Below are 26,663 nucleotides of genomic sequence, written 5' to 3' on the forward strand. Positions count from 1 at the left end.
AAACTAAAATGAGTATAGCGTTCAATCTACTAAAATCTGACATACATCAAAACCTTTCACCGATACTACATAATGATGGCCGAATATTTTTTATCAGTAACTATGCTATTAGATGCATGATGGAGAAATCCTCCAAAAAGTATTTTACTATGGGTCAAAAGTGTAAGGTACTTACATATTTGTATGATCAAATAAAGTGACTGCTTTCATATGTATCTTAAAATTTATCATAATTTTAGATTTCTTTTAAAAGCGCTATAGCGAAATGCCATGTTTCGCTTGGCATAAGATTAACGTTTCACATTTTTATTTTGCTTATTGCGTGATTAAAAGGGTTAGGCATTATTTGTTGGATAAATAATTGTACTCAGTGGTAGAATTTGTATAGGGATTGTTAGGGTATCGCTTTAAAATGATAGACTCTGGATGGGCTCGAAACAAGAGTGTAGTTCAATGGTGGCGTGTACATTTTTAAAATAAGTGAAATCATTGTGAGGACTAATTCAAAAGAAACCCTTTATATTAGATTTCTTTAAACGTACTGATATTGGAATATTGATCTTATGTACCTATTTATATTTTTAAAATACAATTCACATTCAAATATAAATACCAACTGCTTTACAGAAAATAATAATATTAATAGACCCGGTAGCCTAATGTGAACCTTAATTTTGAGAAACAAATTTGCCATAACTCATCTTTGTAGTACCTCGTGCAGCTTAGCAGTGTCGTTGAGATATACGCGAATGTCAAGAGAGAGACAGGCGCACAGTGTTATCTTTATCGAAAGTAATATTCGTCTCGTAATTATGGATGTTATATACCTTTGTGGAACAGAATAATTTCTAAACCAATAATCACTTGGGATTAAAGGCTGTATATAAGCATATTGCGAGGAAGACTGCGTACTATATATATGCCAAGATTGTTTCCATTTACTATTGATATTATTTTTAATTATTGTTAATACGTCTTGTCTACAGATTTGGTGACCAGCTTGCGTTCCGGTATCAATGGCCTTTTTAGCTAATAGGTCAACATGTTCGTTGTATTTAAGACCTATATGTGCTTTAACCCACAAAAAATGAACAACTCTTCGGTTTTTATAAATGTCATAAACAAGTTTTTTTATTTGAAAGACATATATATATATATATATATATATATATATATATATATATATATATATATATATTTGAGTTATTACTAGGACAATTTAAAGTTTCAATGGCTAACATAACAGACAATGAGTCAGATACTATTGTAACAGATGTATTCTGAGTATTTTCAAAGTAACTTAATGCTTCATATATTGCTACAGTTTCAGCACTAAAGATTGAAAAACTAGGATTTAGTCGACAAAGTTTTTCTGTATTAGTTGATGGAATGTAGAAAGCACACCCAGTACCAACAATAGACTTTGAGGCATTCGTATAAATACCTAAAGAGTCTGACAGACTATATAAACAGGACCTCAAAATATTCGAGCTAACAGAAGAATTTACATGGTAATTCGGTTGTATCACAGTAATGGGTTACAAGCACGAATAAAAATGTTCAATGTTAAGATTATCCTCTGATTTAAAGTCATAATCAAAATTTGTCAGGCTTCTAAAAGCCTTACAAAGTGGAGGTGAGTTCTTAAGTCTCCAATATCGATTAGTTAAATCTTCTTCGTTCAGTTTTCTGATATTTGAGTAGAGACTAGTGTTACGATTTTGTATATTAATAACAAACTTTTGACTGAGGTATTCTCTTCTATAGCCCAAGGGATTTTCTAGAACTTCCACATGTAGAGCATTAATAGGCGTCGATTTCATGGCACCCAAACAAATACGCAATGCTGCTTTTTAAAACACATCTATTGTTTTCAGAATATGTTTACTTGCTAAACCATATAATATGCATCCATAATCGATAATTGATCTAATATAAGATCGGAAGAAAAACAAAGAAGTTTCCACATCTGCACCCCACCATGTTTTTGTAATTGATTTGAGGAAATTTACACCCTTCTTACATCTATCCAACATAAACTCAACGTGAAGTTTCCAAGTTAACTTGCGATCGAGAATCATTCCGAAATATTTAATTGAAGAACTGAAATTAAAACTATACCCATTCAATTTTATCTGATTTAGTTTTGGGATATTGTGTCGAGTGAAAATACTAACACTTGATTTACTTGATGCAATTTCAAACCCATTTTGATAAACCAATTTTTGGATCTATCATGTATTTTTTCTAAAGTTTGAATGCAGTTATCGTATTTTTTGGTAGAAGAATACATAAGAAAGTCATCAGCATACTGTATTATTTTAAAGCTGATATTTTTAATGGAAATGTTATGTAAATCTGCAGTATAGCAACAATAGAGGGCTTAAAACTTATCTCTGCGGTAGTCCCTGTTTATTATAACGAGGACATATAAGTTTATTACTGTTTGTTCTCAGGTAAATTTTTCTGCAAGAATAAAAGTTAAGAATAGTGTTTACCAATTGTGGTGGTATATGAAAATTTTTTATTAATTTTTTCATTGAACAGATACTACACTTTAATCTTAGCCAGAGGCCGAGCAGCGATAACAAAAATGTTTATCTTGACAATCTTATTGAATTTGGATATAGTTGCGAATATGATGATTTATTGGTGTTATGAAATTGTGTTCTTTTTTTTTTGTTTTATAACAAATCAAAAACAAAACAAACGGAAAAATTACTAAATTATAAAACAATGCAAATACTCAATAGATGCAAACTTAGACCTTTTAATATACTTACATAAATCCACAAAAAAATTTTGCTACCATCAACATTACAAAATTTTGTGACATTGCTGCTACAATATTTGCAAGTCCGTTCAAAAAATATCCCCATAAGATTAATTTCCTTCTTCCAAATATATCAGAGAGAACTCCCATAAATACACCACTAGTAATCATACCTGAAAAAAACTATATAAAATACAGAAACAGTCCAGTAAATAAAATATTCGACAGAAAAATTAGAAGACAAATCTTTTGTGAGTATACGACAATAAGACACTTTTAATATTTTGTAAATGTATTCCAAAATAAGTCAAATTCTTCAGCAATATAAATAAAGAATTTTCCTAATAATTTTTCTACCTAGATTTGTGCAACATTGTATCACATTTGGTGATTAATAAAAATCAGACCATTGAATGCTGTTTTTTTTTGTGACTTTAGCACTTAGCTGTTTATCCAGATAAGTTTTGAGAAATAATAAATGAAAAATTACTAATATTAATACCTAATATAATTAATACTAAAATAGCAAAGTCTATATCTATAAATACTAATAATTGCTAGTGCAAAAAGTGTATCTAATCGAGTCAAAAAACCTCAAAAATTCCTTATAACTAAATTAAACAAAAAATAAATAGCAAAAAAAACAATAATCAGGAAAGATAATTCAGTTGTCTGAAGTCCATTATTGAAGTTATACTTATATACGCGCGTTCGACGTTGGAAATTTGTACGGGAGTGAATCGGCAAAACCATTACATATTTTATGTAAGATATAGGTAAGAGAGAGACAGAAGATATATTTTCTCTCTCTTTCTCTCTCGAGAATGTATGACCGAGAACTGTCAATTTTGAAATATATTACTGTTATGTCTAATTGGCAAATTTTTTGCGTGTTTTGTTCATACGCTGGCATATGTGAATTCGAATTCCAATACGAATTTCCTTTTTTATTTTTGAATTAATTACTATTTAAATTGGAATAAGCCACAATTAAAGGTTAAAGTAAGTTTATTGACGTTTCAATTTCTACTTCGGAAATCGTTCTCAAAATACAGACATTAGTAAATTTACTAATGTTTGTATTTTGTTTTTACTAATCTCCTATGGATTTGGTATCCTCTGGGTGTTTTTGGAGACATTCAGGTCTGAACTCTTGTAGTTCTTATGCGTGGTGACTTTTAAAGACATGGATGTTAATGGTTTGTTGTATTTATATCCTCCCTCCTTAGATCTCGTATGAACCTCCAAACCTCCGAAGACTTGTTTTCACTTAGACACGATTCAACTTTCTCACATTTCGTTCCGATGTTTGCTTTATATGTCTTATAATTATTCTTTTAAAAATTCCTTGTTTATTGCGGTATTGGTTTTTGTCGTCTACTTCTCGGGAGGTAAGCCATTTGTAATATGCTTGTTGCTTTATCTGTTTCTATTGTTCTAATTCATCGCTTCATTATACGAGTATGCTCTTATTTGTTCATCGTTAGGTTTGCTCTTCTTCTAATATATCTTTCGTGTACTGTCGATTTAGATTTGATTGTTTTTATCTTAATAGACAATTTGAGCTGGAGATTGCATTAAGTAATGATCTGATCCTTATTCTATATCCCTGTATACTTGGATTTTTTGTATTTTCACTTCAGATGTCTGCCTATGTAACCATAACATAGTCAATAAATGATTTTAATTATCTTGTGTTCTTATACCAAGTATATTTATATATAATATATATGTACATATACATATAATATACAGGGGTGGGCATAAGTTAGTTAACCAATTCGCATACCAAAGATAAAGAAAAAAACTATACAAAAAACTAGTTTATCGCTATATTATTTATATACAAAAGTAATTATGATTTTAAAGTTAGTTTGTGTTCAAACTGCAGACCACCTTCCTCAATACAGCTATTACAGCGCTTATTTACGCTTATACAGGTTCTTGTTTTCAAATGTTCAATATCACGTAATTAGGTGGCGAACACTTTGTTTTTGAGTTCTCCCCAGGGAGAAAAGTTGTATGGCGTTAGGTCGGGTGATCGTTCTGGCCACTTAATCCTTCCTCTTCTTCCTATCTACATGACAAACTGGGCATTCAGGTATTCGCGAATTGCAAGTTCAAAGTGCGTCGGAGCGCTGTCTTGTTAAAAATAGCGAATAGCTGCAAACTCTGGGTTATTTTCAAAAGTACCCTTTAAATCAATACGCAGTTGAAGATAATTTTCTGCATTAACGCTGCTGTAAAAAAAAAACGGCGTGACCAACTAGACCACCGGCGTGAATCCCAGACCATACACTTACTACAGTAAGATTTAACTCATAAGCAATGGTTTCGTGAAAGTTTACATCTGTCCAGTAAACACAATTTTGTCGGTTAATCTGTCAGTGTAGTTTGAGCTCCGCCTCATCACGCTAAAGAATTTGCTTTGCATAATTCCAGTCTAGGGTCAGGGTTGTCTTCCGGTAGCGCATGTATCAAACGTGGAAGATAACAGTGATAATTTAATTTCTTTAAAATGCGACTAAAATTAAAGAGATGCACGAACTGCAGATTCGTTAGGCGTCTCAACAAATATTTGAGCAACGTCATATTGTCTGGTCAAATTGGTCGTGGTGTTTCATTTAATATCGTCTGGTAATATGCATAACGCAGGTACGAAGTCAACAGACAGATTCGTTTTTATGTAGTGTACTTTACACGGGCGTGGGATTGGGATGCCATGGCGACGTAAACACGGTGACCGACAATCGTAAACTAACATGTGCCATGTGCCACACTGCCCATCTCTCATCGCACAAATTCGGTAAGGCAAGTAGCGATGCCGCGTCCCCACTATTTTTGAACCGCGTCAAACAGTATTAATTGACTTATGCCCACCCCTGTATATATATATATATATATATATATATATATATATACTATTGTAAATCCGTATACTACCTAGTATTAAAAATTAAATTAAAATTAAACAAAAAGTAAAATGGTCCTAATAAATAATAGGTCATCGTCATAGGTGTGTTACTTTTAATTCTGTAGTAAAAATATAAAAAATATAAAAATTGTTAAAAAACCACATGAATTGTTTTATAGTGAATTATTTCACCCACTTATTTACCTCCAAAAGAGACGGCGGATAGAAGTCCCTTTCGTTCCAATGTCAAATTAAGATCACATTCTGCTATGGGTAGGGCATAAGACAATCCCATTTGTTCATATGCTTGTGCAAATGAAGATGGAATTAGTAGTATTAACAAGTATATGTTAAACTTTCCAAATCCAGTAGCTACAACAGCTTCCTCAAAGGTAGCTTTATCTAAAAAATAAAAAAATAGGTTCAGCATGAAACATTTTTTTGAACGTGTATTTGTTTACATTTAACAAATTAATAAAAGAAGACTAAAAATAAGCAACAATTCAACTGATCATCTACACAAATTAGTTGTAGGTATCTTTTAATGATTAACGATCGTATAAGGCTTGCTGTTTGATGCAAGGCACATTCAATTTGGTGACTCGTCCACTAATCCTAGCAGCAGACATCGTTCAGATTTTCTTTTAGATCTGCCAATCGATATAATCACCAATACTGAACTCGTGGTATACAACTTTGAAGTCACTTTGGCCACGATGATATATGTATCACTGATCATATCCTATACTCTGAAAGCATAATGGACAGGTTCAATGATAGCTGTATCATGTCCTCGACGCATCAAGGAATTTGGATATCGGTTAAAATACTTGGGAATTCCAAGGTTGGCCAAATCCAAATTTCTAATTGATTCGATGCAGGGAAATTCCACTTTCGCTACGTAAAACAAAGGATTTGTTTTACATAAAAGCAGGTAGATTTTCTCTCATCGGTCAGTCGAGCTTGCCTCTTCTACTGTAGACCTAGTCGGTGCTATTATTGTTCCTACTAAGTTATTGTTTTATTTCTGATTTCTTATATACCATTTTTATTTTAGCATTATTGTATATTCAGACCTTTTCAGGTTAGAATATTACTTTGATCTATATTTGTTCATATACTGATTGTTTGATATTTTAATTGGTTATTTTGATTGTTTATTTTTCTTGTATTTTGTGTCTAAGTTGTTCTTCCGTAAGTTAAGAACACTTAGAAATATTTATCTTGCTTTTTCTATTTTATATTCTGATTTGTACTTTGTCTAAGTAGTTCTTTCTGGTAAGTCAAAGAACTCTTAGAAATATTTCTCTGAATATTTGACTTGTTATTTTAATTGTTTGTCTAAGCCGTTCTTTTCCGGTAAGTCAAAGAACTCTTAAAAATATTTTCATAATTATTGTTGCATTATTATTTCCGATATTTTATCTAAGATATTTTTCTTAAGTTAAGAAAATACTTAATACATTTGTTTCTTTCATTTTCTATTTTATGCTAAGTTGTTTCTTCCGTAAGTCAAGAAACACTTAGACATATTTCTATAATCTGTTTCATTTTTGCATATCTCGTTTTATATTTTGAGTATTTTATTTTTCCATTCTAAGTTGTTTCTTCCGTAAGTCAAGAAACACTTAGAAACATTTTCTTTGCATTGTACTTTTATACCATTTTATTTTTCTTGTTTACTAAGTTATTCCTTCCGTAAGTCAAGGAATACTTAGACTATTTTACCTGTTCTGTTTTCTATTTTTGATCTGTTATTTTGTAACTGCTCCTTGGAACTGTTACCTATAACAGATACTTGTCACGGTAACCGTTATTTTATACCAGTAGAAGTATTAAACCATTTTATCAGTGACAAGCAAAGATGGTCAACACCCGGTCTAATTCCGAGGACAGGAAGTAGTCCGCAGAGCCGGCGATGGGTCCTACAGGCCCAAACGCCCCCTCCCGGCAACAATCATAGGTGACTCAATATCGTAAGACCATCTCTCACTCTTAGTCAAAACTGACTTATGGACCCCTAAACAAAACATTCCACTTATCTATAGAAGAAATTAAAGAAAGGCCAATTGGGAACTATTCGAAGATAACAACACTCACAATTCTCCAGAGTTAGGTTACGTCTTGTCAACAAACTGAGTTGACACGGGCATTTTAAAAATTTAAAGTCTTCTGAAAGAAGCTTCAAACCGTGTAATTCCGTTAAAAAAATATAATAAGTATACTCCAATTCTACCGTAAAGAATCCTTGCAAAAATCCAAACAATGCGCCGACTTCTAAGAGAGACAAAACTTGAATCTACTAGAATTTGCAGACCAAAACGAAATAATTATACTTAGTTTATCATCCCAGGCAACAAATTACCTGCAGCCTCTTTATCGTCTTTTTTAAGTCACTTAAAAGCAACTTTTGTTTATTCGTTTAATCCGTTAATATTTTCAGAATAAAATGCATTTTGACACGTACCTCATCCGAAACAGAAACAATGAATTTTCCAGTTAGATCAGAATCTCCTCAACCAGGTCCCTCTGAAATAAACGGTAGAATAACCTTGCACGGTAGCCCAAACAACTCATCAATTACTGATAAAGATAAAACTTTTGGAAAGGCTCTTAAAGAGGTAACACCCGTGTCTGTATTGTCAGCAGCAATAAAGAAAGTTCGTAAAAAATGACTGGAGATATTACTGCTAAAGACTTTATTGAAGAAGGATGCAGTGATTAAATAAAGCTTAAAACCTATAAAAAACAAAAATTAAAAGAAAACCAAGCAAATCGTTACTATCTGAAAAATATGTTATTTTAAACGACACTAGTGGTGGTGTTGAAAATAAGTGTGCTGAGTGCAAGGATCACTATCGCCAAACGTGTAAAAAAGATTGGTGGTTACAATGTATTTTTGTAAGTTCTGGTTACATGAAACTTGTACTGGATTCGCTAATCCCTGTAATAAGTACGAAAAGTTTAAGGCTATGAAAAAAAAAAGTTTATCTTGGTCCATCTCTCTTACTACTCTTAGTATTCCATCTCGCATCCATGGAGGAGAGATGGACCAATGACATGCCAGTGCATTATATTTATTTTAAGGTTTAAGAATTATTACTTTCAGTTTTTACTTATACCAAAATAAATACCAATGTTAAGTTATGTTATACCATTTTTTTAGATTCTGATATTTATTTAATAAAGAAACAGGCTTCAGTTTTCTAAAATGTTGTCCATCTCTCCTTACTTTACCCTATTTAAAAATAAGCAGTTACTTCTTGTTGGTCTACGAACATTTTTTGTGTTAATTAAACAAAGTTTTTTACAATACAATATATGTAGTACTTTTTTATTTCATAATTTAATGTTAAATGCTACAAACAATGTCTCAAATGGTATTGTAATAATGTAAATATTTATCGTTGCTTTAGTAAAGTGAGATATATTATGTTGCTAAGTAATTATTGACTTTACACTACAAAATTAGATATTACGATTTAGGATTTTAAAAAAGTAAGTTATATACATTAAGTTATATACATATTTTAAAATTTTCTCTATTTTTTTATTAAATTTGCAGGCAATAATAATAAACCACATTATTACACTTAATACATTAACTTCCTGAGACCCAGAGTATATTTTTAAAATAGTTTCGAACTATTTTGGGTTTTTGTTCTTTTATATGATTGCTACTTCAGCAAAAATGACAAAAAATAAAATATGCAATGGAAAATCTGAGTTTTCTCAATGTCGTACATATACATAATATATGATATTGGGTCTACCTGTTACCAAAATAAACTCAAACATAAGAAAGAAATACTACAATTCAATATTCATATTTTAGCAATCTTTTAATATTAATTATTTTTATACTCAGAACAATTTATTGAAACTTAGTCTTTGGTATGAAACCGGAAGAAATACATCCCCAATCAGTAGAAGAAGTATCGGACGACCGTGTAAAAGATACTTTAAGATACTTTAAGTTACTTTAAGATACTTTAAGATACTATAAGATACTTTAAGATACTTTAAGATACTTTAAGGTACTTTAAGATACTTTAAGATACTTTAAGATACTTTAATATACTTTAAGATACTTTAAGATGCTTTAAGATACTTTAAGATACTTTAAGATACTTTAAGATACTTTAAGATACTTTAAGATACTTTAAGATACTTTAAGATACTTTAAGATACTTTAAGATACTTTAAGATACTTTAAGATACTTTAAGATACTTTAAGATACTTTAAGATACGTTAAGATACTTTAAGATACTTTAAGATACTTTAAGATACTTTAAGATACTTTAAGATACTTTAAGATACTTTAAGATACTTTAAGATACTTTAAGATACTTTAAAATACTATAAGATAAAGGTAGCGCAAAAGGAATGAAAACCTTCTATAGAGGTATCAATCTACCAATAAACAAGCAAAATTAGTTATAAAGAGGACGAAAAAGAAGAAAAAATAACTTCGAGATAAAATTGAATATAATTAAACAAACAGCAGTGAACATTGGCCACAACGAACAAACAATAAAATCAATTTGAAACCAAATACTGCATAAAAAAGCCATGTTTAGTTTTTCCACCACCAGAGAAAAAACCCAATACCGCTTGCTTGATTACATATATATGAAGTATATTAACAAAAATAGCCAAACACATAAAGAAGAAAGGAATAACACCAGCTTTAAATAACAACTTAAGCAAATATATTCAGAACAACAGCCAAAAGAAAAATTACTTAAACAGTGGTGTATACAAATTTACGTGTGGCGACTGCCAAAAAACTTACATCGGTCAAACTGGTCGAACCTTTAACAAACGTATAGCAGAACACATAAGGGCTTTCAATAATACAAAAACAGATTCTACGTACGCCCTTTAACTTAAAGATCATAATCATTCTTTTAATGTTCAATTTCAAATTCTCCATATTCAAAATAAAGGTATTAAGTTTCATTTATTAGAATCAATGGAAAATAAAAAATAAATAAGATATAATTATGCTTAATCAAATTAGGACAAACTTATTAGTTAACAACTATAAACTATAAAGTGTAGACGCCGAGTAAAAAAATGACTTGAAAAAGGCACTCTGCCAAAACAGTGATAATAATTTATAATAAATTTTGTGGAAGTGTTAAAAACAAAATTTTTTAGTGTTTTATTGTTAAAACGTATAAAAGTATTGTTTTATTGTTCAATAAACTACTCAGCACTACTATAACTATAAAAACTTATAAAGAAAATAGTTCTAAAATATCTTACGTTTTAACTGATCCACTGGTCCTTCATTCTGTTTGTCGTTTTTTAGGTTTTTTAGTGTATAATCCATTTCTAGTTTTCTTTCTTAACATGTGATAAACTTTAGCAAATCTATTCTATCCTAGCAAATTCAACTTATGAATAAATTTAAATTTATACGATCTAAGTTCATTGTAAATGAGTTATGTAAGACAGTGGTAGTTTATTTTGCTTATCTATAAACTTTAAAATAATAGTGCACAAAAACAAACCATCTTAAATCTTGTGTCGAAACAAAACTGAGTGCTAATCATTACATTAAATTTTTAATTGGTAAAAATAATTGTTTTAAAAATACACATACAGAGTTGGCACGTTTCCCGAAATTTCTAATGCAATTATCTTAATTTGTTAGTCATATTGTTTTCCAGCCGAACTTAATTACAAAAGCCATTCATTTTAAAAACGAGATAATTTTATTATTATTGTAACAGTATTAACGTGATCAAATAAAATCAAAACAAAACGTAATTCACCACAGGTTGCAATTTTTAAGAAAGTATATCATTTGCATAACTGGATTATTGTTTAAATAACGAAAAATTGGTCAATTTACTTAAGGTTTTTACGATTCTTTTTTCGCAAAATAATTAAACGAAAAGTTTTTATTAAAGACTTGTTAAATTAACTTTAAAACTTAGTTTATTTAAATAACTATAAATAAAGCTTGAAAAACCAGTTTGCAAAAAATTATTATTTGTTTTATAAATACGCACTGAGAATATTTTATTTTGCTGAAAAAGTTGCGTAATGTCACCAATATTAACCAAAACAATTGGTGAACCAATATTCAGTAGTTTATGAGATATTTACTTTCTTGATTAACACGTTTATCGCCTGGCTTAACTGCCAGGTGGCCGTATACGACCGACAGTTCAATAAGTACTTCATGCCACGGAGGTCGTATACGACCGATTTGATACGGTCGGTGATAAAGTTCATGTTTTTCCCAGAGGTTGTGTAAGAAGCGAAGTTATTGCATTATTTAACCTCTGTGGCATAAAGTCGTCGCATATACATATCAGTTTGTATTTTGGCAGAATAGGGGAGACTGTGTAGCAAAATACTGGGGTGTGTAGGAGGAGAGAGGTATAAGAAGAGTGGTCTATATATATGGGATAAAATAGATAACAATTAAGTAAAGAAGTATGAAAAAAAATATTGAACGGAATGTGGCTAGGCTAGCAATGTAGGCAGGAGAATGACCACTAGAAACTCAAGGATGGATACGGCCAATTTGCATGCCTTTTAAAGACAGTAAATCAGGAAAATATGTATGATGGATAGAAAAGAAGATAAGAAAAATGAATAGATATAATGAAAATTAACAAAGAAAACAAATTGAGGGCGCCAGAAGAGGGATAATACTCTAAAAAGAGTAACAGTCACTCTTCCAGGTATCGTATACTGCTAATATTAATTAAAGTTGATTTAATAAACAAAAATGCTGTAAATGTAAAAAGGTAAGGAAATATTAATAAAAAATTATATGCAAAACAAATTCAAGTTTATTAAATATAACTTCTTAGATTTTGACAATCTCTAAGTTACCCAAAAAGTATATGAAAATTTCACAATATAATATTTTAAAAAAAAGAAATGTTGAAAACAACTATAATAAAAAGTGGAAAATTACACAGAATAACTCTGATATAGAGTGTACAACCTACATCTAGGTTAAAACAACCTTAAACAAAATAATGCTAACGTTGGAAGAACGTATAGCCAAGTAAATATATCAAACTTACCTACAATATGACCAACAATATTGTTAAACACCTCTAAATTCAAATATAATAAATAAGTAATATATAAATGGGAACAAGCCAAGTTAAACAATTGAAACGGTCTATTATCCTGAAGGGATAATAACCAGAGTTAATAACACAAGATGAAATATAAAAAAATTAGTTAAGTAAACACATAATGAAATAATTAAAGTTAATAATGAAATAAATGGTTAATACAAAAAAACAATGGAAGATAATCTCTGGGTAGAATTTGAGCTCAAACTTACCGATACCTTACACCAAGGGGAGTTATATTAATTAATATATATATATATATATATATATATATATATATATATATATATATATATATATATATATATATATATATATATATATGTTATAAAAAAAAACCTATAACTGGTGAAACAAGATATATATATATATATATATATATATATATATATATATATATATATATATATATATATATATATATATATATATAGTTCTGAAGTAAAAACCAACTGTCCTCCTAGGTGAAACAGTTGTCTGGAAGGATACTCCCGAATGGCTTCGGTGTCCCAGCGAAGTCCTCCTTGAGGTTCGAAATTAGCACGGAGCTGGTGCTAATTGGCTCAGTTCCGATGATTACGGTCCTGCCCTACCTCTAGGTGCAGGCTGGAGAAAAAATGAGGGTGGAGTAGACGATACTCCCTGGCTTGTCCCAATGACCCTGATTCTAATAGAGTTGAAGTGGTACTCTCCCTCGGATGTTCTGAGGGAAATTTATAATTCCATGGTAGGTGGCTGAAAACAATTCCCCGTTACTTCTAATCTCAACATTGATAAAAAGAAATCAAAGAAGAAGTGAGGAAAGTTTCTTTCAGCATAAGAAACCGGAGCAAAAAGATAATTATGGTAGATAAAAAAACCCATCCAATCGGATGTAGCGTGACCTTGTGTAACAAAACTGTGTAATGTAACAAGAAATTTGACTGTAACAAATCTTGATGAAAGAGTGAAATGTAACGAAAATGAGGAATGTGTAGCAAAAATGTGCAGTGTAGAAATAGGGTAAACTCTAAAATGTACCTTTATACACCAACGAACTAATATGTGGAATAACAGAAGATGGAAGAGATTAGATAGAAATAAATTATGTAAAAGAAATAAATAAAGGGCATATATGAATTTTAAAATATAATAAAATTAATGCTGGCTAGCGACTATGCAGGAGAATGACCACTCGACACTCAAAGAGGGATTCGGCCAATTTGCATGCCCTACAGAGACCGTAAGATATAAGAACTAATGACAAGAAAACCACCAAGAAATAAACGGATGAAAGATAAAGTTGCTCTACTGAATGTTTGGGCGCCAGGAAGTTAGATGTTTTCTTCCGAGATATCTTGTATTGCTGAAATATGAAAGATAGGTACTGATTGAAATATTGAATTGTTTTAACCCAACTTTAATAAATACCAATTTTATGTACAGACTATTTTAAACACTTATATATGACCCATCACCTCTTATATACAATTAACTTATCTATATTTACAGTAAAATCCCAGAATATAATGATAAACAATTTCCCCCCCTAATGTACCTATTAATGTTAAATTTTGACAGAGGTTATACTCAATAATTATGTATAAATAATATAAAATAAAAATATAAGATAATATAAATATAAAATACTACTCACTAATATAATAGTTTAGTTTTCGTTTAATAAATGTTTAAGTTTGTAATGAAATGAAATGAAACTCTCCGGATAGGTGTGCACACGATAACCTGATGAAGAGAGATTCAATCAAGGGAGAGTCAAAATCTCATCCCTTGGGAGACAATAAATAATTTAATTAACTTGTACTGACTATTGTTTTAGGAAAAGTGAATGTAATTATTATTAATGATATAAAAGTTAAAACCTTGAAGAGGATGTAATGTTATTAAAGATATTTAAACAAGAAACAAAAAGATAAAACTAAGTTCTTCCTGCCAGTTTCCGTAGGTTTCCCTGGAAGGTCCTCTGGTGAAGAACTAGTTGCAGGTGGGTAAATTTACTCCAAACCTGGATTCCATATAAAAAAAGGTACTTTAAACCAAGTCCATCAAATTCTTCTTAATAAAACCCATAAACTTAAAATTCCTCTTCCCCTTGTCTTAATAAATTCTCCATACAAAAAAAAATAAGTATTCTTCCCTGACTTGCACTGGAATCCGTAAGTAGGCTAAAAAAACAGTTGTGTTACTCCAAGTCCTTTGTTCATACAAGAAAGTAAAGAAAAACCAGGAAAGGTCAACAGGTTGCTTTAAATTGAAATAAAAACTATATTGTTTTTCTGTAAAAAATAACCTTGGGATGGTATGACAATGTTTTATAGGATATATTAAATAGATAGGTTTTCAGAAAGCATGGTCTATATATATTATAGAATAGAAAAAAAAGAAATATTAGCCGGTTTAAACGGTATGGAATTGAAATAGATAATTGTTGGTTTTCATCTTGGGAAAGAAATAAAGTTTGAGATAATGATAAAATCTAATCTTGTAATATGTTTAGGTATTAATGAAATAAGTGAAATAGGACATATATAAGATAGAATAGATAGATAGATAGATAAGAATATATATCGAGAGCGGATTAAAATAGATTTGAATTTCACTAACAATGGCGGATGATATGACATGTTTTTACACATAATTTATTTATAACTTTAAACTTACCGGCTGAGGTGGTCCAAAATTAAAGTACTTTCACAAAAAAACTAAATAACAAATGGCTTCTTCCAACACAACAGCTTTTCCACAAAAAAAATAAAAAATAAACTTAAACCCAATTCATGAAAATGGCACCTACAGCCGCCTTGAACAACGATGTTCACTCGACGAGATTCCAGCAAAGGAAGTGGCGATCTGGTGCTACGGCTGTCACAAACGATGTACTTTCAGAGTCTTAGACAGAGGGCGGGATTTAATGTCAACTTTCGAAAATAAAATTTTACTGGAGTTTTAAATATTTGGTTTAAGAATATTTCAAAAATGAATTTAATTTATAATTAAATTAAAGGATTCCAGTGACAAAAAGGTAAATGGTTCTTTAAGTAACGGACTGGTTACATTCCCCTCTTACTTGGAGAAAAAAAATTTTTAAGTGAAAAAAATTTTTTTTTCTTTTTACTTGACTGATGGGTTAGATGTAGGTTAACCAATACTTCAACCATATGTGGAGCAATCAAGAATCGAGAAAAAAAAAATAAACTTATATATAAAAAATTATAGCCATGGCAACAATTTGCCAAGTACAGCTATAAACTATATTAATTCACTAAAATACTTCCAAAACAATCTACATCGATTCACATGATTATAATTAACCACAGATTATGAGTGATGTAGGAATAAAGAAATGGTTTCATCTAAAGATACCCACATGTAACTAAGTAAAAAGTCACATACTATTTAGAGTAAAGTTAAAGTAAGGTAACTCCAACATAGCATAGTATAGACTAGTAATACAAATACTCAATAAAAATAATCCAAAATAATGTGAAATCGGACCCTGGTTCCAAAATTGACTCATCAATGGACAACAGATTTATAGAAGAGCATATCCAAGGAATAATCAATCAGGCAAATAGGTGGACCGATACACAATAATAAGTAATAATAAAAATACCAACGTACTTATATAAAACAATATAAGTAACAATAAAAATACCAAATGTATAGACAACAATATAAGTGTCGAATTGGATGGTAAATCCAAAATTGACCATACAGTGGACAACAGATTTATAAAGTAGCATATCCAAAGATAATCAATCAGGCAAATAATGACCCAATTCACACTATAACCAAATAAACCAAATAGGGTAGGTCCACATATACCCACATCCGGTAATATGTGCCTAACCTTAAAATTCATCAAATAAATTATTGGATCAAAATGTGGGACTAACGGCTTAAACAAAAGGACAGCCATAAAATCGATTCCATCCTGATGATCTGCCATCAGTACATTTGGGATCCAAAATAAAGACCAAAAATAAAAACTAGAAAAAACAACAAAATTAACTTATGCTGATACTCGATAACTATAGCAGGTAGCTACAACAAATTTATAAGAATACCTAGCATAAGAGCACTAAAAAGAGTTTAATGTGCCAGTAACTCTAACAACCATAGCAAAATAGTAAGAATTAAGGTAGGAGTAATAACAAAACAGAACATCAAGAACGAGTAGACCAATTTCTGAAGAAACTGCAGATTTATAATTCGTTCTGATATTAATAAAAGAGAACAGGATAATTCCTAGTTCAATATACCAAAATATAGATAAGTGCCTAAGGAAAGAAGTGAAAATAACTATAAATGGTCATTTATCGCCAAAATCTGAAATACTATCCATAACTGTACTCTAAACATGCTAGCTGTAAAGGGAATATGTCATGGATTGAGTAAACTATATAAGTAAGAATAATAAATCAGCTAAGGAACAATTCTTATATTAGACCAAAGTCTGAAAATATTAAGGATTAAAGCTAAATGTTCAAATCCTAATTAACATTCAACAATAATTTACTGTCTATGGAAGACATTCTACTGCCTAGATAACTGTAAACTTGTCATGAAACTGGTGAATTCCGAAATTCATTGAACAACTGAGGCCAACAATTGAACTAAAACTTCGAACCCACGTATTCATTCACCTATACACAGGCAGAATAGTCTATATAATATAGGAGTGTTCTAAAATTATGCATAATGATTGTCTATATAAATTCCTAATGACATAAAAAAACGTCCCACATAGCAAATCCAGATACATGTTCCTATATAACTTGATCATGACCAATAATTGGAATCAAATCCATAAAAAAAATTACAACATTCTTTCCAACCTGGCAAAACAAGTAAGCAAAATGGGAACATAGGTTATACAACACATAAACATATAGCACAGTATAGCAGCACTACAATATTTAGTTCCATACCAGTGCAACATCTAATATAAGTAAACACTCTAATGGCCTTAGTAATTTTAACTAATTATAAACAGATACTAATCAAAGTATAAGCTGTAGATATATCAAATCTGGTGATTAATAACAAAAACCTAAGAAAATATCAAATCGTAACCAAACCGAGCCAAAACAATAACAATCAAAGGAATAGGTTAGCTTAATAGACATTAAGTCAATCTTCCTCTGAAGATGAAGATGTTGCCTCATCTGTTGTATTATCAGGGAGTAAATCCTTTATATGAAATTGACCAATTCGTCTATTTGTCGAATTGTCTTTTAATTCATATACTAAAGGAGATATTACCCTAACGACAGTACAGGGAACATATTTCTGACAAAACTTAGCAGAAATGGCATCACCTTTATTTGATTTTACAAAATTCCGTTTCAAAACTCGATCGCCCACAAAAAATCGCAAATCTCGTTTCCTCAAATTATACTGATGCTGATTTCTACGGTAAGAAGCTTTCAACTTCTTCCTAATGTCAGCGAATATTGGAGGTAAGTTTTGGAGATCTTCCATACGGTGAAGTTTCTCAGAAATTTGAGGAAGAGTTGTTGAATTTTCAGAAATTAAACCGAAATAATCACCTGACAATGGAACATGCCTACCAAAATTAACATAAGCTGGAGAGCACTGAGTGGTTTCATGAACAGAAATTCGAATGGCTTGAGCAACTGAATGAATGTACTGATCCCAAGCTCTATGATCAGTGTAAGTGTAAGATCGAAGAGCAGTAACAATGCTACGATTTACACGTTCAGTGTGGTTAGCTTGCGGATGATAAGCTGCATTGTAGAATATCTTTTGGACCTTATATTTACTTAAAAGATCTTTGAAGGCTTTAGAAATAAATTGTGGACCATTATCACATGATACTATTTGGAGAATACCAAATAGTAAGAACACTTGCTCCTCTAAGAACTTCAAAATAGCTGGAGTTGTAGCCTTACGAAGAGGGCAAACTAAAGGAAATTTGGTGAAGTAATCTACAACTACCAAACAATACATATTACCTGAATAACTACGTGGATACGGTCCAATAAGGTCTAAAGAGATCATTTGCCAAGAAAAATTAATGTTCCTAAACGAACCCATTAATCCAGCTTGAGGTAGGTTACTCGGCTTGCATGTTGCACAAACTCTACATCTAGAGATGTATTTCTTAACTGAGTTGCGCAGACCAGGCCAGTAATATAACTCAGCTATTTTACTAAATGTTTTATAAAAACCAAAGTGACCTGATGTCACATCATCATGAAAAGTTCTCAAGACTTCATCCCTATTTGCTGTTGGGACTACTATTTTCCAATCAGACATATTCGATAAAGACTCAACTGGACTGATTACATGTTTATACAGGATATTATTCTCCACCTTGAAATCAGGATATCTAGTAGGTTCTTGGGTGACATTATGAATCATCTTTCGATACCAATTATCTGGAGATAAAGTGGACAGATCTAAAAGATTGATGTCGAATGTACGTGACAACGCATCTGCAACCACAACACCATTGGCTTTGCGATGAACAATATTATAATCAAAGACAGAAAGCCTACAAATCCAACGGGACAAACGTTGTGACGGATTTTTCATGGAATGTAACCATAATAAAGAACTATGATCTGTGATGATAGTAAACTTACGACCCTCAAGATAGTACCGAAAGGCATCAAGACCATGGATAATTGCAAGAAGTTCTCTCTCTGTGGTGGAATAATTTTTCTGTGCTTTATTGAGCTTTTTGCTGGTATAAGCTATTGGATGTTCCGAACCATCCTTCATTTGAAACAGTACACCACCTGAAGCAGTGTTGAAACAATCTGTCATGAGATAGAAATGCTCTTTAAAATTAGGAGATGTCATGACAGGTGCACTAGTAAGAGCTTCTTTTATACGCCGGAAAGCATCATCGGCTTCTGAGGTCCATGTAATAGTTTGGCCTTTTTTCCTATTTTTAAGGAGATCTGTAAGTGGAGACAACAAAGTAGAATAAGACGGCACAAACCGACGATAATATCCACACATGCCTAATATCCTACGGACTTGAGTAGTAGTCTTAGGTATAGGAAAATCTTTGATAGCTGTAACTTTATCTGGGTCAGTCCTTAAACCTTTACTATCGACTACATATCCTAAAAATTTAAGACTAGGACGACAAAACTGACATTTATCTAAATTAATAGTTAAATTAGCCTCTTTGAGACGTAAAAACAACTTATCCAAAATTTCCATATGAAGAGAAAAATCAGGAGTGACAACCAAAATGTCATCCAAATAATAAAAAACATAGGGCTCTAACTGAGGACCAATGACTAAGTCCATCAGACGACACATTGTCTGAGGAGCTGAAACAAGACCAAAAGGCATAGTGACAAACTGAAATAATCCTTTCCCACTAACTGCAAAAGCTGTATACTTTTTACTTTCCTCACTCAAGGAATCTGTAAAAAAGCTTTAGATAGATCGATAGAAGAAATATACCTAGCATTCTGGAGTTTACTTAGAATGACGTCTATTCGGGGAATAGGATAAGCATCCCGATTTGTAGTAATATTATTCAACTTTCGACCATCGAAGCAAACCCTAAAAGATCCATCTTTTTTCTTGGTTAACCACAAAGGACTACAGTAAGAAGACGTGGAAGGTTCAATGATCTTCAACTCTAACATGGAATCAATTTCCTTTTCCAAGTCAACTTGCCAAGCCTGAGGAATAGGATACTGATATTGTCTAAAAGGTGTGGTATCTCCCACCTCGATAGTGTGAGATATTAAGGATGTACGACCTAATTTGTCTTTTGACGAAAGGGTTGTAAATTTAGAGATCATATTCTCTAATTGACTTTGTTCTGAACTAGATAAACTAGTAAAATCCTGAATAGCACTAAGTAAGGACAGATTAAATTGAGAAATAGAAAAGGAAAAATTAGAACAATTTAGTGTGCTGTTAAAAGCATTTAAGAAGTCCATACCTAAAATTATAGAATTCTGAACTGAAGGAATAATATAGAATGTAATTTGTTTACATAAATCTGCTACTGTGATTTCAGTTTCAAATTTGCCTGTAATAGACTGAACTGTACCATCTGCAGTAGACACTTGCAGAGAAGAAATGGGCATAATAGAAATCTCAGCATTTTTCAGTAAAGCTAATGAATGTGAACCTATCACAGAAATGTTCGAGCCACTATCTAAAAGAGCTAAACAAGATTGTCCTAAAATCTTAATAGGAAGATAAGGTCTATTATCATTATGTTTTCTCACTAATAACGAATTCAAATCAAAACAATTATTATCTGATTGATCAAAAATTTTAAATGGTACTAAACTAAACTTATTATCTCTACCTACACAATCAGAGGATGCAATAGGCAAACAAGAAGAATCAGAAATAAAAGAATCCTCCTGAATTGTGGTAGACTCTGGTATAGATACTGGAACTACTACACTGCTACTATTATGTTTATTACTAAAATTTGGGAAGATATTTGGGGAAGATAATCTATGCGAATCAAATGTATTATATTGAGAAGTTACTTCTTGGAATGACTTGGTGTGGTGTGTGTTGGTTTTTTTGGAACAACCCCTTTCCCTTTCCGACTGGAAGGTGGGTTTGGGTGGTTTGACGTGGTTGGACCAGTGATTTCGTTTGATGTAACGGTTTGATTCCCTGATGGGGGTGTGGACGGAGAAACGCTCAGGGGACGGACCTCCGATCGTTCGTTTCCCGAACACCTAAAACAATTGCGTTTGAGGGTATTTTCTTTACCACAACCGTGGCAGAAATACGGGTACGAGGGATGCCGCAATCATAAAAAGTATGGCCAGACTCACGACAATTCCAGCACACTACAGAACTTACAACTGAGATATTACGCTCAGGGCCCTTAGATTGCCAAGAACGGTGTCTAAAAGGATTTTGGTGACCGAAAGAGTCAGAAGAGTGTTTGGAAGTGGTGGGAGGTTGAGAAGACCAAGATAAAGTTTCCTCCAAACGTTTACATTTCTCGGTGATGTCTGCTATACTGGTGATGTCTACTAAAGCTAATTGTTGGTGATAAAAAGGCAATAGACATTTCAGAATAATCTTAATTTTTGCAGAATCTGTTAGAGGAGTCTCAAGGCGACTACACATACCCAAAATGTTATTGATAAACATCGTAACAGACTCATTTGGCTTCTGTTTACGATTTTTGATTTGGTCTAGAAGGTCATCTTGAAATGAATATGGAAGAAAATCAGATTTAAGTTTCTGAGCCAAATCAGACCAATTAGAAAAATCATTGCGGTTGTTTCTAAACCACGCAAAAGCTGCGCCTGTAAACAATTCAGCAGAAGCTGCAAAAAGATCATATTCACTTACTCCTCTCGATACTCGAAGACATTCCACCCTATCCAAAAAAGAAATTACTTGGTCATAATGACCTTCACCAGAAAATGTAATGCCCCATTTATGTACCTGAACAGGTTTGGGGTGTAGAAATGAGTTAGCTGCTTGGACAGAAGAAATAGGAGTTGAAGTAGCAATTGGATTTACTCGTGAATCAAGTTCACCCTCTAGGCTAAGAATTCGGATTGAAATTGAGCGTTTATAAGATTGCTGCTCCTCATTCGAACACGACAATAAATGAACACGGCCTGAGACATGAGCTAGACGTGATATCAGCCTGGAGTATAGGCTATCTTGGACAGTCCCTCTAAAATCGGATATCCTTTTAGCCAAATCATCCACAGTCTCATCAATCTCTTCTTGCTGCTCTAGAAAAGGAATACTTGTGGCAGAAATTTGTCGAAAGCTTCTGTTTCCTTCTTCTTGCCTTAAAGCTCCACGCAATAGTTTGCGTTTTAAATCCACATCACGGCAGACTCATCAATATTGATGTCCCTAATTCTCAACTCATAATCTAATTCCTTGACTAATAAATGTTCTACCTTGAATGCAGACATTGTGAAAAAAAAAAATAGATGAATAAAGGAATAGACAAAGGAAATAATGTATTACCACTCCACAAAATCAATCGAAGAATAATCTAAGGTTTAAAAAAATATATATCTAAATAAATATATAACAACACACCACAAAATCAATCCAAGAATAATCTAAAGTTATTCACAAAAATTTTAAAATGGTTAAGTAAAGTTAAGTAAATATAACACAATCCTTGAAGCAACACACAATGGTTTCAACAAGTATATGATTAACAAATAATTGAATATAAAAACCCACCAATATTGGCTAATATATATATATATATATATATATATATATATATATATATATATATATATATATATATATATATATAAAAATAGTAATATCTAAATTATTAAATTCTTATAGTTCAATAATAGTAAAATAGATTGTTAACTGTACACAATGATTAAGAAGGTGAGGGTTTAAATATGAATATAAGTAAACTGCAGCAATACAAGTATACCTATAAATGTAAATCTAATAAGAAAAGATAAATAAATAAGGAAGTTAAAAAAAAATGAACAAAGAGCAACAGGAACAAATTAGAAATAATAAAGAATATTTTGCAAAGAGAAATATACTACAGAATGTACGGTCTGAACTGAGAAAAGGCCCCACGTTGGGCGCCAATGTAACAAAACTGTGTAATGTAACAAGAAATTTGACTGTAACAAATCTTGATGAAAGAGTGAAATGTAACGAAAATGAGGAATGTGTAGCAAAAATGTGCAGTGTAGAAATAGGGTAAACTCTAAAATGTACCTTTATACACCAACGAACTAATATGTGGAATAACAGAAGATGGAAGAGATTAGATAGAAATAAATTATGTAAAAGAAATAAATAAAGGGCATATATGAATTTTAAAATATAATAAAATTAATGCTGGCTAGCGACTATGCAGGAGAATGACCACTCGACACTCAAAGAGGGATTCGGCCAATTTGCATGCCCTACAGAGACCGTAAGATATAAGAACTAATGACAAGAAAACCACCAAGAAATAAACGGATGAAAGCTAAAGTTGCTCTACTGAATGTTTGGGCGCCAGGAAGTTAGATGTTTTCTTCCGAGATATCTTGTATTGCTGAAATATGAAAGATAGGTACTGATTGAAATATTGAATTGTTTTAACCCAACTTTAATAAATACCAATTTTATGTACAGACTATTTTAAACACTTATATATGACCCATCACCTCTTATATACAATTAACTTATCTATATTTACAGTAAAATCCCAGAATATAATGATAAACAATTTCCCCCCCTAATGTACCTATTAATGTTAAATTTTGACAGAGGTTATACTCAATAATTATGTATAAATAATATAAAATAAAAATATAAGATAATATAAATATAAAATACTACTCACTAATATAATAGTTTAGTTTTCGTTTAATAAATGTTTAAGTTTGTAATGAAATGAAATGAAACTCTCCGGATAGGTGTGCACACGATAACCTGATGAAGAGAGATTCAAGGGAGAGTCAAAATCTCATCCCTTGGGAGACAATAAATAATTTAATTAACTTGTACTGACTATTGTTTTAGGAAAAGTGAATGTAATTATTATTAATGATATAAAAGTTAAAACCTTGAAGAGGATGTAATGTTATTAAAGATATTTAAACAAGAAACAAAAAGATAAAACTAAGTTCTTCCTGCCAGTTTCCGTAGGTTTCCCTGGAAGGTCCTCTGGTGAAGAACTAGTTGCAGGTGGGTAAATTTACTCCAAACCTGGATTCCATATAAAAAAAAAAGGTACTTTAAACCAAGTCCATCAAATTCTTCTTAATAAAACCCATAAACTTAAAATTCCTCTTCCCCTTGTGTTAATAAATTCTCCATACAAAAAAAAATAAGTATTCTTCCCTGACTTGCACTGGAATCCGTAAGTAGGCTAAAAAAACAGTTGTGTTACTCCAAGTCCTTTGTTCATACAAGAAAGTAAAGAAAAACCAGGAAAGGTCAACAGGTTGCTTTAAATTGAAATAAAAACTATATTGTTTTTCTGTAAAAAATAACCTTGGGATGGTATGACAATGTTTTATAGGATATATTAAATAGATAGGTTTTCAGAAAGCATGGTCTATATATATTATAGAATAGAAAAAAAGAAATATTAGCCGGTTTAAACGGTATGGAATTGAAATAGATAATTGTTGGTTTTCATCTTGGGAAAGAAATAAAGTTTGAGATAATGATAAAATCTAATCTTGTAATATGTTTAGGTATTAATGAAATAAGTGAAATAGGACATATATAAGATAGAATAGATAGATAGATAGATAACAATATATATCGAGAGCGGATTAAAATAGATTTGAATTTCACTAACAATGGCGGATGATATGACATGTTTTTACACATAATTTATTTATAACTTTAAACTTACCGGCTGAAGTGGTCCAAAATTAAAGTACTTTCACAAAAAAACTAAATAACAAATGGCTTCTTCCAACACAACAGCTTTTCCACAAAAAAAATAAAAAATAAACTTAAACCCAATACATGAAAATGGCACCTACAGCCGCCTTGAACAACGATGTTAACTCGACGAGATTCCAGCAACAAGTGGCGATCTGGTGCTACGGCTGTCACAAACGATGTACTTTCAGAGTCTTAGACAGAGGGCGGGATTTAATGCCAACTTTCGAAAATAAAATTTTACTGGAGTTTTAAATATTTGGTTTAAGAATATTTCAAAAATGAATTTAATTTATAATTAAATTAAAGGATTCCAGTGACAAAAAGGTAAATGGTTCTTTAAGTAACGGACTCGTTACACTTGCTTCACATAGAGTAAAAATATAATGGCCTTGAACAAAATACTATATTAAAATATGAAATAATAAATCTGAATAATAGGATATGGATAAAATACTCTAATGTTCATTAAAATATCTGTGGAAATTGTAATAGATGTTAGAAATTTACGGAAAATTCAGAATTTTAATCAGATTCATGCCGGAATGATTGTAAGCGGCCATACTATACTTGAATTCGTGACCCAAGGTCATTCTGAATACCTTAAGTATGTGGGAACAAAAGTTAGTTTTTATAATATAAAAAAAATTATTATTTACCAGATAGCTAATCAATTCCGTGCTAGAAATCTCACTTCAACCTCCCGAGTTTCCGAAAACACCGTCAATTAAATTGTTATGGCTATACTTAGAATATTTAACTTCTTGAAGTGAAGGAAATTCTATGCATTAATTGGATTTTCTTTCGCTAACTACCACCTGTGTACCACTTCAAACTCTCGATCAAAAGTGAATTTTAATTCACAGTTAATTAACCAAGAAGAGCCAATTTCATCTCTTTGGTTCGCAATGGTACCAAATTAGATCAGAGTGACAACTTAAATTATTAAAAATACACACTTAATGGGCAAATGATCACTTAAAGTTAGGCAACCCATACTACATCTCTGAAATTATTTTAATATAAATTGTTTATTATTTTAATATAAATTGTAATAAAAGTAACGACTGTTACAACTGAAATGATATCGAAATTTTGACATGTCTTTATTTTGAGTAAAAAATATACAAACGTAAAAAAATATTCATTACAAACTAAAAGACATACAAAAGTTAAATAACATGAAAGAAATTAAAAATTATCGGTTATTTGGAATGATTTTTGAAACAATCTAAACAAAGGTGTGGTTGACCTTCACAAGTGTCACAGTAAGTTACTACTTTTTTGACCCGATTTTTTGTTATGTTTCCCCGTTTCTTCTCTTTATAACAATTTTTACACTTTTTTTTATTTTATCTTAGGGTCATTCTTTTTTCACCAAAGTATGAATTTGCATCGATCTCCTTGTAGTTCCTATTTGTTGTTGTTTCCTGTCAGAATCATTCTGGCTCAATGTGGTTTTTATAATTTAGGAGCGACCTTATTGCA

The 26,663-nt window shown here is 31.3% G+C and overlaps 1 protein-coding gene across 2 annotated transcripts in view; it reads right to left on the reverse strand.

The window, feature by feature from the left end:
* Positions 1-11,315, reverse strand: part of LOC140448534 (synaptic vesicle glycoprotein 2B-like) — a 47,959-nt gene extending 36,644 nt beyond the window's left edge. The window contains exons 1-3 of one of the 2 annotated variants that reach the window (XM_072541615.1): positions 10,960-11,315; positions 5,892-6,089; positions 2,784-2,946 (exon numbers count right to left, since the gene is read on the reverse strand). In XM_072541615.1, the coding sequence (XP_072397716.1) occupies positions 2,784-2,946; positions 5,892-6,089; positions 10,960-11,026 (428 nt within the window). In that variant the 5' untranslated portion in view covers positions 11,027-11,315. Of the gene's footprint in view, positions 1-2,783; positions 2,957-5,891; positions 6,090-10,959 lie in introns of those variants that run through there. The other variant, XM_072541616.1, reaches the window with a different exon arrangement.
* Positions 11,316-26,663: the final 15,348 nt, after the last annotated feature.

The sequence above is a fragment of the Diabrotica undecimpunctata genome, chromosome 8, assembly GCF_040954645.1.
Source record: "Diabrotica undecimpunctata isolate CICGRU chromosome 8, icDiaUnde3, whole genome shotgun sequence".
In the NCBI taxonomy this organism is placed as follows: Eukaryota; Metazoa; Arthropoda; class Insecta; order Coleoptera; family Chrysomelidae; genus Diabrotica; species Diabrotica undecimpunctata.